The 19,882-nt window shown below is 35.6% G+C and overlaps 2 protein-coding genes across 3 annotated transcripts in view; both read left to right on the forward strand.

The window, feature by feature from the left end:
- LOC134843627 (serine/threonine-protein phosphatase 6 regulatory ankyrin repeat subunit A-like) overlaps window positions 1-10,600 on the forward strand; it is a 39,822-nt gene extending 29,222 nt beyond the window's left edge. For both annotated transcript variants that reach the window (XM_063859809.1, XM_063859810.1), the window contains 6 exons: window positions 170-323; window positions 2,787-3,090; window positions 5,125-5,282; window positions 5,770-5,936; window positions 8,537-8,666; window positions 9,614-10,600. In XM_063859809.1, the coding sequence (XP_063715879.1) occupies window positions 170-323; window positions 2,787-3,090; window positions 5,125-5,282; window positions 5,770-5,936; window positions 8,537-8,666; window positions 9,614-9,843 (1,143 nt within the window). In that variant the 3' untranslated portion in view covers window positions 9,844-10,600. The remainder of the gene's footprint in view (window positions 1-169; window positions 324-2,786; window positions 3,091-5,124; window positions 5,283-5,769; window positions 5,937-8,536; window positions 8,667-9,613) is intronic.
- A 2,072-nt stretch (window positions 10,601-12,672) lies between these two features.
- Window positions 12,673-19,780, forward strand: LOC134844322 (uncharacterized). The gene is made up of 4 exons (XM_063860957.1): window positions 12,673-12,933; window positions 13,931-14,848; window positions 15,444-15,622; window positions 19,141-19,780. Exons 1-4 carry the CDS (start codon window positions 12,678-12,680, stop codon window positions 19,372-19,374), a joined length of 1,587 nt encoding a protein of 528 aa, XP_063717027.1. The 5' UTR covers window positions 12,673-12,677; the 3' UTR covers window positions 19,375-19,780.
- The last annotated feature ends 102 nt before the right edge of the window (window positions 19,781-19,882 follow it).

A 19,882-nucleotide genomic window follows, 5' to 3' on the forward strand; every position in this document is an offset into this window, starting at 1 on the left:
ATATGAAATGATATGAGAAACAAAGACTCACTTGTGTTCACACGTGTCGAAACAATCAAATTGATAAACAATAAAGTTTTGCCAAATTATGAACGATAGATTTAAACACTGCTATTGGTTGCTGGTAGCAACTCGTGAAATAGGTCATTAAGGGGGCTATGCGTTTAAGGCTGCTCTTGGCTATGAAGAAATGGTGGAGCCTCTCTTGAAGGCAGGAGCTAATGCTAAATTACGAGGATACAGGGGCAGACTCCCAATACACATGGCTGCCGCTTCAGGACACGCCACTCTAGTACAGACTCTCTTGTCGCATTCGCCTCAAGGTAAGGTTAGGATGATGTATAATAAGATTTCGCTATTAGAAAATATTATTGAATTTAAAAGAAGATGAAAGAAATGATTAGAACACGGTTGATGTATTCTAAGGTGAAATTTGAAAAAATTTGTCTTAGTTGGTCTGAGTTTTTCCGATTTTGAGACAAAATTCCTTGCAGTTTGATGTCACTAACTCTTTATGGGTCACTCAATTTACTTCTTCTGTAACTTTTTAAGAGTAATGAACGTAGTGAGTACTCTTCTATAGGTCTTGCCGGTTTTTTTTCAGGGAAAAGTCTTAAAATTTGTTCACGCTGTTTTGATTTTTTTGCCGTTTGACTTGTGATTTCTTTTCAAGTTCAGTGCATTTCCATTGTTTACACAAGCAACGCTTGTGTTATAGTAAGAACTTTTTTTTCTTGTTGCGACGCAAATTTTGTTGCGACAAAATGTGTTCACTTTGAAAGTGTTCATTTTATCAATAACCAACTATTAAGTACAGCCAATGCTAAGGATATTAACACAGACTATTGTATCACAAATTGAACTTTAGCTTCAAGGTATCATGGATCTGTAGCGTAGAGGTAAGGAATGAGACCAGCAACAAAAAAGAGGGTTCGAACCTGGGCAGGCTCGGATGTTTTTAATGAACTTTTTCGTATAGTAGTTAAAATGCGTCCGCTCTATAAGTTGAGGCATGTTAGTTGGTAAGTTTCATTTTTTTTCAAATTGACTGGTACGGCTAATGCGTCATAATTAGCGTGCGTCACTAATGAAATTTTGTAGACTCAAATTTTTACTCGTTCAGTTTTTCCAAATAGCGTTATCGGTGATATTTTTGCTTCAAATTTTTACTCATTCAGTTTTTCCCAATAGCGTTATCGGTGATATTTTTGCTTGTTTGTGCAAAGTGCAACTTCGCCTCTGTTAAAAGGAAGGCAAACAACACTATCGAACAGCAAAAGTGTAAAGGTCACGAAATAAAAGTTTGATCCAGTTTTCTCAAATTAGGTTAGTTTCAACAAAAAGGTGTCCATCATAAATTTTTTTACAAATTTAAAGAGCGTTAAGGTCATCCAATTGTTTTCTTCGAAATGTAAATGTTCAAGGCTCTTGAAAAAACAAGTCAGTTTTTTCAGTTTCCTTTCGTTCATTACGCTTTTCCAACTGTTAGTTGGCTATTTTTATCTTGACTGTAATTACCCCTTTTTGTGCAATTCATTAGCTAGTTTGATCGCTCCTTGCTAAAAGAAAAAGAAATACATAGATAAAATTGAAATAAATTTTTGAAATAAAATTTCTCAAATTAGGTTAGTTTCAACAAAAAGGTGTCCATCATAAATTTTTCTACAAATTTAAAGAGCGTTAAGGCCATCCAATTGTTTTCTTCGAAATGTAAATGTTCAAGGCTCTTGAAAAAACAAGTCAGTTTTTTCAGTTTCCTTTCGTTCATTACGCTTTTCCAACTGTTAGTTGGCTATGTTTTAGCTTGACTGTAATTACCTCTTTTTGTGCAATTCATTACCTAGTTTGATCGCTCCTTGCTAAAAAAAAAAGAAATACATAGATAAAATTGAAATAAATTTTTGAAATAAGTTTTCTCAAATTAGGTTAGTTTCAACAAAAAGGTGTCCATCATAAATTTTTCTACAAATTTAAAGAGCGTTAAGGCCATCTAATTGTTTTCTCCGAAATGTAAATGTTCAAGGTTCTTGAAAAAACAAGTCAGTTTTTTCAGTTTCCTTTCGTTCATTACGCTTTTCCAACTGTTAGTTGACTATGTTTTATCTTGACTGTAATTACCTCTTTTTGTGCAATTCATTACCTAGTTTGATCGCTCCTTGCTAAAAGAAATACATAGATAAAATTGAAATAATTTTTTTTATTTCGTTTTCGGTGGTAAATCATGATGGTCGGAACATTCTCTTATTCTTGCATTGTAACTAGCTATCTTTTTTGTTCCCACCATTGAAAATTGAGAGGAATTTTGTATATGGGTGTGTTTTATTTATTTTTTTTTGTTCCGACTATTGAAAATGGGGAGGAAATTGCATTAAAGTGTTTTTTTTAACTTTCATTTTTTTGTACGCAAAATCAGGTACCACAAAAAATCATCGTACTGGGTCTAGTGATATATGCAATTGAAGCCCTTTCAGTCATGGTTTGGACGACATAAAAACATTTCCAAAAAGTACTATTGTTTTTTATAGTATTTTGTTGTTTTTTGTAGTCTTTTTTTTTCTTTCAAAACTGTTGTCCTATTTGTCTATTTTACTATCACTGTCGAATATGCCTACGTTCTTGTTTTTTGTTCAGATCTTTTTATCACACCACCCAGAAAAAACGAACCTTATTTGAAATTTTTTTTGTGTGTTTAAACTATGGCCGGAACATTATGTGCTACTTGCACAGTAACCAGCTAATCCTTGTTTTTATTTTGTTATGAATTATATTGAGTTAATATTTTATAGAAGATTTGATGCTGGACAATGATGGGTTCTCACCCATGCACTGGGCCGCTTTTAACGGGTTCGAAAGCTGCCTCGACGTCTTAATGCATACAGAAGCTTCACCGGGGACCTCTCTCACTTCCAAGGAGTCGCCCTATTCAGTCGAGATGGGACTGAAAAGAGCTAACTTGATCACGCAGTATTTCACACAGGGGACAACCACTCCCTTGCACTGTGCGGCATGTCAGGAAAATGTGTCTTGCTCACAGATGCTGATCGAGAAGTTCGGAACAGACATTTTGTTGCTGAAGGACGCTAAAGGAAGGTGATAACTGGTTAAATTGCATCAAGTAGATTGTAAATAGTGTTTAAGGACACTGTATGTAAAGAAGAATCTTATATAAGTCTTGAATTTTTTTTTTGTTTTGTTCATAGAAAAGTCTTAAATTGCTCTAACTGCAGATTAATGCATTTATGAATGCACTTGGGTATATATGCACTTTTTGAGTTCAATTGAAATCAATCTGCTGAAAGATAGGTAAATAGCACTATTCAATAACGAACGCGGAAATGGCGCGAAAAAACGTGAACGACTTCTACTTTTGAAAGTGGAATTTAATTTTTTTTTTAAAGGTGAACGACTTCTACTTTGAAAAGTGGAATTTAATTTTAATTTAATCTTGCGGAAAAAACTATCTTGTTTCAGTTGTCTCAAATAGGAATATTTTTTTTTCAAAAAAACACCAATCAAAAATTGTTCTCGAAATTCTAATGGCATATGTTTTTTCTTTAAATTCGAAGCATGAAGTTTTTTCAAAAACATGTCAGTTTTTTTCTGCTTCCTTGAGTTCATTACTTTTTTTCAACTGTCAGTTGACTATGTGTTTACATTAGCGAGCAGCGTAGTGCATTAGTAATTATCTTCTTCTTTTTCTAACCTAACTCGCAACTAAAAGTGTCGACTAATATGTGACACTTTTGCTATCATCACGATCTGTAGCATTGGAGTTTTCATAGCATCTGTTCTCTGCTTTAATTGTGGCTAGTGTTTGTGATTTACTGAGAGTCCGTGGCTGAGTGCTTAGTGCTTGAGACTCGTAATCTCTAATTAGGTCGCAGGTTCGAATACAAGACGACGTAGCCGAGTTTTTACTAACGCGAGGCTTATTTCTACTTTTTCTTATTTCAATTGATGGAGCTACTTATCGGCCGTGTTCTAGCAAGTGTTTGCGAAGCGCAGCTTCTCTGTGTAAAGGAAAGGCAAACTCGACTATCGAAGAGCAAAAGTGTTAAGGTCATGAAAAACCTAACTGACTTCTAGTTTCGAAAGTAGATTTGATTTTTTAAAGGTAATGAACGTAGTGAAGACTCTTCTATAGATCTTGCTGAGTTTTTTGTTTCGTTTTTTTTTCAGGAAAAAGTTTTAAAATGTTGATGCACTTAGGTTTAATGCATTTTTTGAGTTTTATTGAAATTTATCTGCTGAAAGTGACGTAAATAGCACTCTCCAAATACGAACGCGGAAATAGCGCGAAAAAACGTCAACGATATCTAGTTTCGAAAGTGGAATTTTGTTTTTAGATTTTCAGCGGAATAAAACTTTAATTTTTGGTCCAGTTTTCTCAAGTTGGGTTCATGTTATCAAAATAGTGCTAATCATAAATTGTTCTAGAAATTCATAGAGCTGAATGGGCTTCTATTTATTCTTTGAAATTCGAAGGTTGAGATTTTTTCAACAAAGTCAGTGTTTTTTTTATATTTACTTGTGCGTGCATTACTCTTTTCCAATCTCCGATTGGCTATGTTTCAGAATTCCCAGCGGAATTTGGTTTTTTCGGTTTAGTTTTTCGCGATTTGAATTTTAAGGTTTCTCAGCGGAATAAAAAATTAACTTATTGATCCAGTTCTCTGAAATTGGGCTAATTTTTATCAAAAAAGTGTCAATTATAAATTGTTCTACAAATTCAAAGATCTTTAAGGCCAATTTTTTTTTTCAAAGTTCAACAGTTGAAGTTTTTTCTTTCCTTGAAACTCGAAAGTTGAGATTTTTTGTTTCCTTGCGTCCATGAAGCTTTTTGAACTGTCTGTTGGCTATGATTCTTTTCCAATTCTCTGTCGGCTATGTTTATCATATTATATTCAGATGAATTTCGATTTAAGATGTTTTTGAAAGCTGCGATTGGGTAGTATATTAAAGAAATACAGTTGAATGAAAATTCCCTTGGATAATGAATTTAAAAGATCATCAGCTAGTTTTTCCTTTTCTTTTTTTTCAATGAAAATTCATTGGAAAAGGTTAAAATTACATTTAGATTTTAGATGAAGCGTTCCAAAGTAATTTAGTTTTTTTTTTGCTTAGGTTGCCGATCCATGCAGCGGTGTACTCAGACAGCTATGAGGTGCTAATGAACTTCCTTTGTTTCGAACAATTGCACGACCGGATGCTTAATGCGAGAGACGCTGGGGGCAATACTCCCCTCATGTTGGCAGCTCTCTCCGGAAAAGTCAACTCTATCCGTAAGAACTTTATAACTTGTATAATGTTTTTGCTAGAGCTCGATATTCATTTATTTTAGTGTGTATTTGAGATCCAAATATGTAGAATTGCTCATAAAACAGTTTCCAAGTTGTCTTCATCATTGTGAGCTGTGAAAATAGATTTTTTGGCTTTGAGTTCTAACAAATCCATCTATAACTTATCACCAAGTCAAGTGTGGATAGATTACTAACATAATTGACCACTCTTACTGTCAGCAACATGATCTCTTTAACTATATCCCCCCTTCGGGTACCTTGTTATGAATACCCCCTATAAAGAAACAAATCAGCGGTTAAGCATTAGATAGTTTTAAACCTAGTAACGAATATCCACCCTTTTGCAAAAGGGCGGTATAGTTAAAGAGACCCTCGCATTTTCGGTCCTTAATTTAGAAAGCGGAGAAAGAAAAAAGAGTAAAAATTTCAGGATAAATTAAGATTTGCCATTTTTTCTCCCCGTTTTCAGAATTGCTAATTGAGAGCGAGAGTGTTGATATGGACTTGTGTAATGAAGAGGGGGACACTGCTCTCCATTTGGCATGTGCCAGTGCATTTGCCAACTGTGCCGACCTCCTTCTTCCATCGGACGAGGTCAACATTGACTACTCTACGGTTGATGTACACGAATACAAGGTCAGTAATTTTCAGTAATTTTATCAGGGGTATAAAAACCGCTTGATGTGTAGAACAGTCATATTACGCAGTAGTTTCATTACAATCATTAACACTTGTTCAAAAGTTGAGTAAAGAAAAATGATCGAAACTAAGACTTCGACTGACGTTTACGTAAGTACTCAATTGTTAACAAGCGGAGCGTAGTGCGATACTACAATGCTATTTTTTTCCAAGCTAAGTCGCAAACATAAGTGCTACTTTTGTTTGATGGCATGTTATGTTTGTGTGGTGCCGCTTTTGGTGCAAAGCTCCAATTCGTCCCTGTGCATAAACGGGTGCTAGAGATTTTAGCAGACCGATTTTTTAGCTGACCAATCTTTTAGCAGACTCAGAGCAATTATAAAGTCAGATAGCTAACTTCAAACGCGGCAATGGCGATTAGCGACCGCTTGATGCACGCTTCAATTCAACACCATTGTTACTGTGCGAGTAAATCTTTGTTTTGCCGCTAATTGTTCCGACTTTCGAAGAAAACGGAAAACTTATGCTCGGTGTGGTTTTTTTATTCTGTCAATTTTCACCGATCGAAATAATAATTTTCAACAATAATTTTTTGTACGCCATTGAAGATATTGACTTATTGAGTTAAAATGTAAAAAGATATTTCACTTCGGAATATATTTTGTAAAGTTCTTGGGGTTTAAAAATTGCCAAAGTTGCCATGTTCTGCACTAAATTATGCGCGCTTTGAAGAGTTTATTCATAATGCTGAGAGCGTAACGCGAATTATTTATGCGTGACGAATTATCCCGCACAACAAAATCATTCCAAATTGAATTGAGGCTAGCTAATTGGTGGTCGTATTAATTTCGTACCACTCAAAATTTTACACTTTGATATTGTCCAAAATGTATTAGGTTTCCAATATTTGATGTTCCCAAAAACTATTCTACATGAATTAAGGGACAGTCGGAACATTCAGGGCTTTGCCCTGATATACGAGCAGTCTTGTTTGGACTTTGTGTTTTTGAAGTTGATAGTTTTGTTGACAAATCGTGAGATGATTGTCTTAATTGGGGAAGCTTGGGCCCCAGACTCAGCGTCTTTTTGAGTCAGTCAATCAATCATCCATCATTTTATTACGTTGATCTGCTAAAAGACTCATTTTCCAGTTTTTATGCTAAAAGATAGGTCTGCTAAACTATCGGTCCCCCTATAAAACTAAAGCATTCTTGGGTAATATTTGGATCAGATGTTTAATAAACGGTGGCTTAACGTTATCTTAAGCGTACGAAGATCAAATTTTGGCACAGCTAGAATTTCGAAAGTACCCATATTTCTAACGACAGCGATTTCATCGAAATTTCACTTATTCTCATCGAAATTTCACTTATTTAATCGAAATGGTTCTTATTTAACTTTTATTTCATATAGTTACCCAATAATGAACGCGATTTTTAAACTACTGTTTAAATAACGATTGCGATTTCGGAACTCCGGCAAAACTACCTAAAAATCCTGTTTTTGCACGTGTTATTCAAAGTGGGTGAAAGTAATTCAGATTCTTATATAAATCGCGATGATTTTCTTTTTCGTTCCTTTTTCAGGTAAAGTCTTAAAATTTGTTCAGGCTCAAATTTATTTTTTTTGCGGTTTCAGTTTTGATTTCTTTTTAAGTTCAGTACATTTCCATTGTTAAAAGGAAGGCAAACTCCACTATCGAACAGCAAAAGTGTAAAGGTCACGAAAAACGTGACCGACTTCTAATTTCAGGGTGGAATTTAATTTTTAGATTTCCCAGTGAAAAAAACTACCGAACGATCCAGTTTTTTTCAAATTGGGTTAATTTTATCAAAAAAAAATCAAACAGATATTGTTTTAAAAGCTCAAAGACTTATAAGGTCATCTTTTTTTTCTTGGAAATCATGATTTTTTTTTCTGTTTGCGTTCATTGACTCTTTTCCAATTTAACTGTTGGGTATGTTCTGAGTTGAGATTTTTTTTTTGGAAAACCACGATTTTTTTTGCCCGAAGCAAATAGTTTGAGCTGATTCTTAGCCTCGAAAATTAACGATTGTAGCCGAAATTTGACGTTTTCATGGTGCAGTTTGTTCCCGAATAAGAAGGCTGACATTGCTTGATAGTTGATACCTTATTTGAAGCTATTTAAAACATCATGTTTGCTTGTTTTTTTTGCTCATTACGATAATCAGATACTATTGAGCGGCAGTGGATTAGAGAGGCTGTAGCCCAGAGGTGCAGCGCGCGGCTCTTAACATGAGGGTCATGGGTGTGATTCCCACTTCGTTTCCGGTTGCAGGGTTCTTAATGTCATCAGCCTCCTCCAGATAGGCCCTACAGTGGGTTGAGCTGGTGCAAATGAAAAAAAAAACACATAACGAATTTTTTTCTTTGAAGCCGTCATTTTTCGTGAACGTGAGGAAAGCGAAGGGTTATCAGATGTCTGATCTTCAGAACACTCAATTAATAAAACATTTTTTTGTTTGCAGAAGTAGAGGGGTCAGTAGATAACCTATCACATATGATTTACATCTGTTTTGTAGTTATGTTCAAAATGTATTAAGTAGTATTTCAACTGTGGTTTTGTGTTTTTCCAGGTAGCTCGCCTGTTCAGTCAAAATAGTGCGGGTGAGACTGCGTTGCATTTGGCTGCCAGGAGATCCCTTGTGACTATAGTGCAGAGACTCGTAAAAATGGGTGCTTCCCTCCTAGTCCACGACAAGAGCGGTAATCACTTTCTAAGTGCTCATTTATTTGGTGGCACTTTGCAGCATTATATTTTATGTCGTGTTTACTTTTGCAAAATTACTTTGTTTACAATAGAAAACTATGGCTTGAGAAGTCCGAACTTGATTCCGGTATTATCAGTTGATTTGAGTATTTTTTGGGTATTTTTTCTTTCGTTTTTTTTTGCGTTTGTTTGCTGCAAAGTGCAACTCCGTCTTCGCTTCAACCTTCTATTGACATTTTTTGTTTGAAAACAAATAAGCGAAAATGCTGATGGTTAAGATCAAGTGTCAATGAACAAAGCGAAGAATATTTAGGTCTTGTAGTTTTTTTCAGGAAAGAGTAAACTTGGATCACGCTAAAATTGCTGACTTTTGGCTGAGTTGAATTCAAATTAATTCGATGATAAAAGACCAATTTTGCCTTTCAAATAAGAAAGTGGAAATGGTGCAGAAAAACGTGACTAAAATAAATTTCTAAAATGATGTAAGTTTTTGTGTAAAAGAATGAAGTGATTTTCATTTATATTGGATTTTTTTTCAAGTAAGTCTGAAATTTGTTCCCGCTGATTTTGTCCTGGTTTGACCCTTTGATTTCTTTTAAGTTGTGTTTATTTCCTTTGTTAAAAGGAATGTAAATTTCACTATGGAACAGTAAAAATTTAAGGTCACGGAAGACGTGAATGACTTCTATTTTCAAATTAAGGCTTTATTTTTCTGAATTGTATCACAGTTTCGGAGGTGCAGATCTGCATGCTGCTGAAACAACATGAGTTTCAATTGACCTATTTTGTTATAATAGACTTAAGAGTATTTTCTGTTATCTACATTGAAGGCTTCTGTGAATCCGAAAATAAGATATTGATTATTTTTGCCATAAATTAGTCAAAGTAAACAGAGTTATTACTAAGTACTAATGTCTATTTGCGATGATATTCAACGTTTCAGGTTACACGCCAGCCTTAGCTTGTTGCCAGACTCAGGAGGCAGCCAGTTGTCTCCAGCTAATTTTAGAAGCACTCCTTCCAGGAGTGAGTGCAGCAGGAACGGAAAGCGAACTAGGTCATCCCTCGGAGGACCCTGGATCAGATATAGAAGAGGAAGAGTCGATATCCAGAGGCGTGGTCAGGGTCGAATATTCGGACACCGAAAACAGTATTGACTCCGAAACATTCTAAAGCTTTACTTCTACAGGGATATGTTTGCCAATTATAAGCTTACAATTGGAGTATTTGAAATAAAGAGTTCCTTATGCCTTAGAACTATGATGAAATCGAAGGTAGTTTATAGATGAGATATTATATAGTTTGATTCTTGAGTTCTCATAGTTTAAAAATACACTATAATTGAAATTGGATGTAAAATGTACAAATGATGCAATGTTGAGGTGTTGATTCTGGCTCAAGCATGTCAGATTGCTTCAGCAACTAATGTGCTCGATTATATTGCAAAACAGTGATCAGAAATTGTCAATTCTAAAGCGCAGTCTGATTTGCTGTGCTTTCTAAGAAGCAGTGCTTTCCAAGAAGCAACGAGTGCTTTCTAAGAAGCAACAAAGCAATGCCGGAACATGTGTGGAGCTTAAGGTTAATAGGATGTATTCATACATGATTAAAACTAGCACATAAACGACCACATGCTAACTAATTTCCAAAAATTGAGTATTATTTCTAATTTGGATTTAAACTTTGAGTTTGAAATTGAAACTAAAATTTTGTCACTGAGTTTGAAACTAAAATCAGTATGATGGTGTGTGTTAGACCTAGAAATAGGGTGTTGCTCCAACTTATATCTTTTCCCACCTTAACCAAATTAATGAATCATATCGATCTGGCGCTAAATGTGTACCATAGTTCTGTCTGCTAATAGTATTTGTAAATCATCTTTTCCAAGCTAGCTATGTTACGTCGATCAATTCAAGTTTTCACTATCCAACTTTTTTCTCTGCGCCAGAGAAAAAACTAAAAATTAACATCCTTGTCGCGGATTCTACGACAAGTTTTGTTGCGGAATCCATTAGCGGCCGATTCCGCAGTTCTTTGCTTTACCGCAGCCTGGCCGCGTACTGTATTGCGTGAAGTTTTGTATTGCGCGACCAAAATAGATCCGTATTCCAGCGAAACAACTGTATACTGAGAGTGTATTACAGAAGCAGCGTTTTTATTAAGAGTAATGAATGTAGTGTAGACTCTTCTATAGGTTTTCGTGATTTTTTTGTTTTTTTTTGCAGGATAAAATATTAGAATCCGTTTACGCTCAATTTTGATTTTTTGTTGTTTGGTTTTTGTTTTCTTTTTATCCTTGCAATAAGCAAGGGTATTGCGATCGGGTTTTGGAATTTTTTCCGTAAATAACTTTGTTCACAGGATTCCAATTTTAAGATGTCGCATAGTTGAACGTCAGCACAAGTTGCATGTTTACAGCTGGTCTAGAGCTACTGGAGCGATACTGCGTCTACTGATGAAACAATTTTCAAAATTAAATAAATTTTTTGTCTGCTTTTTTGATTTCGTCCCACTTTTTGTCGGCTTACTTGCCGGGTGTTTAATTTCTGGTAGATTCCTTTCTTGGTAGATTCCTTTCTCGTTCTTCATTTTCAAGAGGGTAATTATAAATCTTTGTTTTCTGGTTTTTTACCGACAATTTTTCTATTAAAGAAATTTTAAAAAATTGCATTAAATTTTCGTTTTTTTCGAATGCATGGCTTCTGGTTACTTTTCAATCTAAAAGCGCGTGGAATCAGTGGGTTTTTTTGTTGTTGTTTCAGGCTTGAGAAATTTTATTTGAATAAATCGATGCAAACTGATCGGATATCGTTTGTTTAGAAAGGTGAAAAAAAAATCGAAATTTTTTTTGCAATTTTCTTTTGACTGTTTTTTCTTTTGACTGTTTTGTCTTTTGACTGTTTTGTCTTTTGACTGTTTTGTCTTTTGACTGTTTTGCGAAGGAATGTGGCGAGTGCCGCAAATTATTCAGGAGTGTGGTTCTCTCACTTGGAAATGAATTTTCGTGTTTCTTTATTTCCTATACGGGCGTCTTTTTTATTATATGTTTTTTTTTGGTGTGACTCAGCTATCTTAACGTTGCGTACCATTTGTACCCTTGCGATAAGCAAGGGTATTGCAATTGCGTACTAGATTTTCCCCTGTTGGTAACTTTGTTCACAGAATGGTCAAAATTAGAAATGGTAAATTTAGGTTCAGTTTTTAAATGAATTTAAATTTCTTTACGTCCCCGGCACAGTTGAAATAATATGAGCAAACGTGTAAAGCTCAAGAAAAACTTGATCGACTTCTAGTTTCGAAAGTATGTTTTTATGTTCAGATTTCCCTGCGGAATTCAAAATTTACTTATCAATCCAGTTTATTCAAACCGGGTTCATTTTATCAATAGAGCGGCAATCATAAATTGTTCTTGAAAAAAAAGAGCTTCAGGGCTCACAATTTTTCTTTAAAATTCGAAAGTTTCCTTATCAGTTACAAGTCGGTTTTTTTTCGGTTTCCTTGCGTTGAATACTTTTTTCCAACTGTCAGTTGGCTGTGTTTATAATACGAGTCACCTTTTTTACATTTCCTTTCAGTAAAAGCAATTGTTCAATTCGGCCGATGAGTTTTTTCCCTGTAAACAACTTCTTTAACAAACATCTTTTTTCCCTACACATCTTTGTAAAATATTCTCGAGAAAATTTGTCCAGTTTTTCTACCAAAAACTTTTGGTTCGTTTTCTACAATGCCTTACTGACAGTCCATGAAGTGTCCGTATTTTTTCAAAACTTACATTCAGCGTGCAAAAACAACAAGTTTTAACCGCAATTGAAACTGTTTGACGGAATACAAATTGCCATAAACTATTTTTTCAATCATTGGAAACTTGTTTCAGATGAAAAGTTTTTGAGATCTCTATATTTGGCACGATTAATTGGAAAAATAAAGAAGATAGCTCGTTTTTAGTGCTTCTTTTTCGGAATGAATAGTCATAACTTAAATCAAATCCGATTACATTTCAGACAAGTATGAATAACTCGTGTTCTGATAGCAGTTCTGTCAGCTGTTCGTTTCTAGATGACAAGTCTGTGACCTTGAATGATATAACACAACAGAGCATCAATTGTGGAGAATCGAGGCCCACTTACAGGTCGAGGAAACTGTCCAAGGCCAAAACGCCCTCCAAGTGCAAACTGAGGGAGAGGAGTGGAAAAGACATGGGTGGTTCAAAGACACCTAGTAAAGGAACTGGGGATCGATTCATTCCCGATTTGGCCATTTTGGGTAAGAATTAAGATTTTGATTATTTTTTCTATCTACATTGAAGAATTTGAGAAAGCTAAATGATAATAAGGCGAAAAAAAGAATGCCTGAATTTCAATGGAAAATAAATGTAGTCGGTCGGTTCGCTAAGCAAGTGGCACAATAAAAAATTTTTCAGGATTAGAAATAGGCTGTCCTCTAAATCGATACTCAAGTTAAATTTAAATCTGAAAACAATGTTTACGACTAAGTTTTCTCTACTAAGAATTCGTTGGATTTCTTTTGAAAAGGAATTAAGACCAAAGGGTTTTAATGATTATACTATTTTTGCTATAGTTCCTTGTAGACATGTTCTAGCCATGTTACTTTGGATTAATCAGGTAAAACAGTACAAAAAACTTCAAAATTTCAAAACCTTTCAGCAACCGCCTATCTTTGCTATGTTTGTGTCTAATATGTTTGGACGAAGATACCATTATAGATTGGTTTTGTTAAACCGACCATTGAAAATGGGAAGGAACTCAATTTTCACACGCAAAATCAAGTTTCACAATTAATAAACTTTGTTTCCAGGTTCCACAATTTTCCCAGTGTTGAGAAAAACGGGTTTGAAATTTTTAAATTTTGGGTTTAATTGTATTCGAGAAATTTTAGGTTTACTCGAGCAAAGTTTTTTTTGGAGATTTTTAGCGCCGTTTTGGGAATCAAAAATTGCGAAAATTAAAAAAATTCAGCAAAAACAAATTTTTATGATTTTTTTTTTTGTTTTTCTAGTCATTTTTCTACAAAAAACTGTTGTCCAAATTCCCTGTTTTATTATGAATAACGAGTATTTACTGAGTTCTAGTTTTTCGTTCGTATCATTTTATCACACTACGCAGAAAAACTACACTAAATTTAACAACAACTTTTGTGTTATTTAAGACTATGGTCGGAACATTGTGTGCTGTTTACACACTACGCGGCTATCCTTGTATTATTATGTCTTTGGTTTCAAGCTTTTTTTTCGTTTCTGTAGGCAATGAGGCTGTCCATTTCAAACTCGTGCAGGAACAAAAAGCGAGAGAAGAAGTTGGGCTTGATAACACCACATCTGAATCTGAACAAAGTAATATTGGTGAAACAGATGGTCTAGACAACCAAGAAAGATTCAACATTCTTACCGACGGCCTAGACGAAAAGGTGAAAATATTAAATTTAGCCAATCAAAATGGAGTTAAAGGAACAGCGCCTAAAACTGGGTTCGTCTGCTCGTCGCAGAAATTAACGCTAACTAAGTCGAAGAGACATATTCCAGCGGCTCCGGTGAAAACTTTGGACGCTCCTGATTTGAGCAACGATTTTTACCTCAATTTAATGGATTGGTCAGGAACTAACTATTTAACGGTTGCTCTCGGCAACGGTGTATATATGTGGAACGCTTCAAGTGGAGACATTGTTGATTTAGTTGAACTTGACGATAATCTAACGGTTACGGCTGTACGTATTCACGATCAAAGCAAGTACATTGCAGTCGGAGTTTCAGACGGGTCTGTCTTGATTTTCGACTCGGAAACGAAGCAAAAAATACGCTCCCTCCGTGGACATTCGCAACGTGTGGCATGTCTAGACTGGAATGGACCCATGCTTTGCTCAGGATCAAGAAGTGGCAATATTTTAACCCACGATACAGTATCGCCGAGTAGGTCCCCCGTTCATATGCTAGCTGGTCACACACAAGAGGTATGTGCGCTGAAGTGGAATACAGAGAAGAAGCTTCTAGCAAGTGGTAGCGCAGACGCTTCTGTGAAGATTTGGTCCCTAGAGGAGGGAGCTGCTGCTGGAAGTTCAAGTGGTGACGAGAGGTTCTTGATCAATACTTTGAATGGACATATTGCAGCTGTGAAAGCGATGGCCTGGATGCACAATTCTTCTAATTTCATAGTTACCGGCGGAGGTAAGCAAGAGAACGCAGATTATTCGTGGTTATTTTAGTAATACTTGCTGAGCTTGCTCTTAGATAGTGAAAACAGTTGTACTTCTGAGCTGTTTTTTTTTAATGGAAATTTAGGATCATGCAGAATAAAAAACGCATGCTTAATGAAGCGGATTTTCAAAAAAATGTTTTCTTGGTCGAACAAATGGATTTTTCAAGCTCTCCTAAAGCGCTAAAAAGACGCTGTTTTGGCCAAGTTTTCTGCTCAGCAGGCAAATTTTTTAAAAAAACAGGTAAAAAAAAATTGGAAAATTTTGACAAAAATTAAAAAACCGGTTAAAAAAATTGTTTTTTTTTTGGCGCGCGCTCCCCCGTAGTATATATTGGCGCCAAAGACGCCTCTAGAAAAATTTTGGGATCGGTCGGCCAAAAATGGATTTCTTAAAAAGTACAAAAAGGGGGACCTGCTGGCCTTTATGGGATGATGTGAAGCTGTAACCCATTTTTGCGTGCCTTAATAAAAATTTAATTTCATTATTTATAGCAAGGTTCGTATCAAAAGCTGCAATCACCTTGTGATAGTGTTTCTCTGCCAGATAAAAAGCTTGATTTTTAGGATCGGCTGACAGATGCATCAAATCGTGGAATGTGACATCTGGGAGATGTGTAAAGACAGTAGACACCGGAGCCCAGGTGACCCAGCTGGCCTTCAGTACCCACTATGACGAAGTCATATCTGCACATGGACTGCCCTCTAATGCTCTTTGCATCTGGAAGTACCCATTCCTTAGCAAGGTCTGCCTGTTATTTATGATTTTTACAGTGTGCTTAACCCTCAACCTCTGCCGAACTTACTTAAGAAGAAAATATAGAAAAAACTGACGCGCTAGGGGTGAAGATCTAATTGGATTTTCCTAACTGCCAGTATTTCACAGCTTTCTTCAGCAACACCCGGACATGAGAAAGCAAATGGGAGCTATGGTTTATCAATCTCAAAGGCATAAAAAATTATCGTTGAAACTCATAACACCCCAGGCTTATGGCTGGAAATTTTCGTAGCCAAAATATGTAATCATGTGTTGACCTATTTAGTAAGATCGTAGGTCCATTGTTGTTGAAGTAAACTCGTGGCGTTTAATTTGAACTCAACTGTAATGATAAGAATGATAAGCTCAATATCAAGAAGGTGCAGAAGAAAAAGCCAAGAATGGTCAGGAGTTGTAGGGTGTGTAAAGTTGCAATTATAACTAATTATCACCATCACCAATTAATTATAACTAAATAGTGATGAAACAGGAATTAGAGTAGGCTAGAGGATAGAGCTGAGTAAACCTTAGAATGAACAAGTTGTTGCTGCTAAAAAAGAATAGTTGGTTCTCTGGGAGAAAGAAACTTGCTTAAGGGAGAATAGTTGTTTCTGCACAGAAAAAAGTTCGTGGAACTTGAGTGGTTTATTGCTTCTTGAGTCCTATAGCAAGAGCAGTTTTTTCTGAGCAAACAAAAGTTAGTAGAGCAAGTCTTGGACCATTGATTAAATTGATAATCCTACTTGTGTTTTTGGCTCAGATGGGAGGCTCTTCGGTTGATATTGATGATTAATGAACTATCTGCTCCGGCCGAAATTGTGATTGTCGCAAAAGACAGCCTGCAGCGCACCACAAGCGGGCATCAGCAAAGTGCAATAACAAGAGTCAGATGCTTTCCAAGTAGCAAAAAAAACGTTTTGGCGACGTTAAAAAACTTAAAACGTTTTTTTTTTTATTTGCTGTGTGTGGCGTGAAAAGCAGAATAAAATACGAAGTCTTATTATTTCAATAATTAATCGACTACGGTTTTCGTCAATAATTGAATAAGAAAAAAATTTTTTTAAATTATTACTGACGAGCAAGCGATGTATGAAGCTCCGAAAATTACGACCGGCCTTTAATGTGATATATCATTCGACACATTCTGAGGGTTGTTTGTTGGACCTTCATTTCCGTGGAAAGCAAACTGAAACATACCCGAAGGCCTAGTTCCATTCCACTTCCAGTGGGAACAATTAAAGATTTTAGATAAAACTGCGTGATAATTGCCCCGCATAGCGCGTTGTAAACGGGAGGAAACCTGTGATGCGTTTGAGCCATTCAGAAAACGTCACCAAAAAGAGAAATGCCTGAAGTCTGCATATTTTACGAAAAATGATTGTAAGTATAGTTCTGTATTGATTATAGTTCGGTCATTTTCAATCTACTGAGTCAGATTAACTGACATTATCTTAACTATGATTGTAAGAACTAAACTTGACTTCCAATAGGAATGATTAACTTGTTTCATATGGACGAATTTAAAATAGAATAAAGATAGCCAGTTGCTGTGCAAGTATGACCAAAAGTTGGACCACAAGAAGCTTGGAAAAACTTTTTTTTTGCACTTGCGAAGCGAGTATTAGTGCAAACCTTCTTTCTTTTCCAACCTAAGTCGCAAATGTTGGTGCGACTTTAAGGGCACCTTTACAGCTTTTTCATAGCATGTGCTTTGACATTCGAATACTAATAAGTTGACTCAGTTGATGCATATTTAATTCATCAAATGAAAGGAAAAAAGTGATGTTTCAAACAATATAACAATAATGAAAAGTCGATTTTAGAAATTTTTTAACTCAATTTATCTCACAATTTTTTGAAATGCATAATTTATAGATAATGTGACTTTGTGATTTCCAACTTATTACATTCTAAATTGTTTCTATTTGTATTTGGTGCCACTTTTGCTGATTGGCATTGGCAATTTGTTAGCATATGTAGCTGCTTTATTCGTGACTAGTGTTTGTCAGTTGTTTAGCTTGCGTGGCTGAGTGAATAGTGCGTGAGACTCAAAATTTCTTGATTGCAGAATGTCGCAGATGCGAATCATACACGTAGCCGAGTTTATATAATTCGAAGCTTATTTCTACTTTTTCTTATTTCATTTGATAGAGCTGTTTTTTTGGTCGTGCTCTCGCAAGTGTTTGCGAAGCGCAGCTTGGCCTCTGTCTTTTAGCTTGGAATGATATCACAAGCGTTTGCGCCTTCTTTATTTCTGAACATGATGAAATCAAGCTCCAACTTTCGCGGCTTGACTTCTGATTTCTTTTATTTCTGAACATGATGAAATCAAGCTCCAACTTTCGAGGCTTGAATTCTGATTTCTTTTAAAATTCGGCTCATTTCCTTTGTTAAAAGGATGGAAAAACCACTATTGAGTAAGAAAAGTATAAAGGCCACTAAATCCTGATCAACTTCTAGTTTCGGAATTAGAAATTAATTTTCAGATTTCCCAGTGAAATTAAAAACTTAAATATTGATCCGGTTTTCTCAAATTGGCATAATTTCATGTGTCAATCATAAACTGTTTTAGAAACTCAAAGAGCTGTAAGATCATCTTTTTTTTCTTCGAAAGGTTTTTCAAAAAAATAGCAAGTCTGTGTTTTTTTCTATTTACTTTTTCAACTGTCTGTTGGCTATGTTTTGGTCGTTGTGCGATGAGAGGATCTTAACGAAAGCCTGAACATCATCAGAAATAATCGTTAGTAATAGTAAATATAGTATATTCGACACTAGTGTCCCTCAAAAAATGAATCGAGAAGTCAAAAAACTATCTAAATTTTCAAATATTCTGCCGAAATTTTGTTTTTCTTGAAAAATTTCATAGCAATGAAGACGCTTAAAGAAAGTTTAAACACTAAGTTTTCTCGAGGAAAACTAAATTTCGCGGATTAAATTGAATTATAAGCGTTCTCGCTCATTTTTTTTTTGCGACCAAAATTATTTAAAACTAAAATTGCAAACCGATTTTCTCGACTTAGAATGAGAATTTTTGAAGGTCATTCGAATCACGACTGAAAAGGCTTAAAAATGATAGTTGCTAGAACCATTTTGATGATTATTTGTGGCGGATAAAGTTACTCACCAGGCACTTCTGGTTGACTAACACCCAAAGACAAGTTCCTTGCCACTTTTTGTTGTCAAAACAAAGTTGCTACATGGGGGGAGTGGTGTGTTCATAATAAACTTTAACTTTCAACATGTCTCATCAGGAAAGCGATAGAGAAATGATAAGTGTCCCACCTCGCAGTCGGACGGTCGGTTATTCGAGGCCCACCCTGATCTGTGCTCCTTTCTTGCGAGGGCGAGGCAACATTCTGCGCCCAGGAGAGTAACCAAAAAACTTATATATAGTTGTTTTAAAGGGGAACAACGGCATTTCACTGCAATTAAGTGCATCGCTTGAGTGCTTATGCTTTTCCTCGTAAGTGAGTTGTCTTGAATAATTTTTCGACTAAACTTCGATAGGTGAAGGAACTACATGGACACACTGGTCGTATCCTGCAGATGTGCATGTCGCCTGATGGGGAGATTGCGGCCAGTGCCGCGGAGGACGAGACCATCCGACTGTGGGAGGTGTTCGCCAGAGACAACTCCACAGAGAAGAAATCGAATGCACGAAAAGTGCTGGGCAACAATATGGCTAGACAACCGGAGTCCTCTGCTCTGACGTCATCGCTGCTGATGATGCAGCACCGATAGGAAAATGCTAAATCACTTGCGATTAAAAGTACCGATTTTTTGTTTTACGACTAAAGAAACTGACTATGCAATTGTGTTGAAACAATGAACAAGTCATTCTTCATGAGTACCTTTGTAAAGCTAGACGAGATAAAGCATTACTCTCATATAAAGTAATCTGGAGACATTTTTAGCTGAGCATAAGTTGTTATTATTATTGTGTGGCAATACAATGGAGTTTTTTATTTTTGCTTTTTGATCTGTTTATTTTTTGAACAAACAAAACTGAATTGTAGTGTATTTAATGCTAAAATGATGTTTGTGTGATGTAGTGTGGTTTTTTAATGATGATACCTTGCAACATAGAAACCTGGCAATATTGATTATTGAATATTGATTTGTTTGAGCGTTTAATTAAAAGTTTTGATATCGCAAAAGTTTTAAGTTACTCAAGAGTTGAGACTTATTGAAATAGGCTGTAAATTTCTGGTGGATGAGTAAAAGTGAAAAGTCCGTTCTGAGAGAGACC

This window comes from Symsagittifera roscoffensis, chromosome 4 (genome assembly GCF_963678635.1).
Source record: "Symsagittifera roscoffensis chromosome 4, txSymRosc1.1, whole genome shotgun sequence".
Taxonomy (NCBI): domain Eukaryota; kingdom Metazoa; phylum Xenacoelomorpha; order Acoela; family Convolutidae; genus Symsagittifera; species Symsagittifera roscoffensis.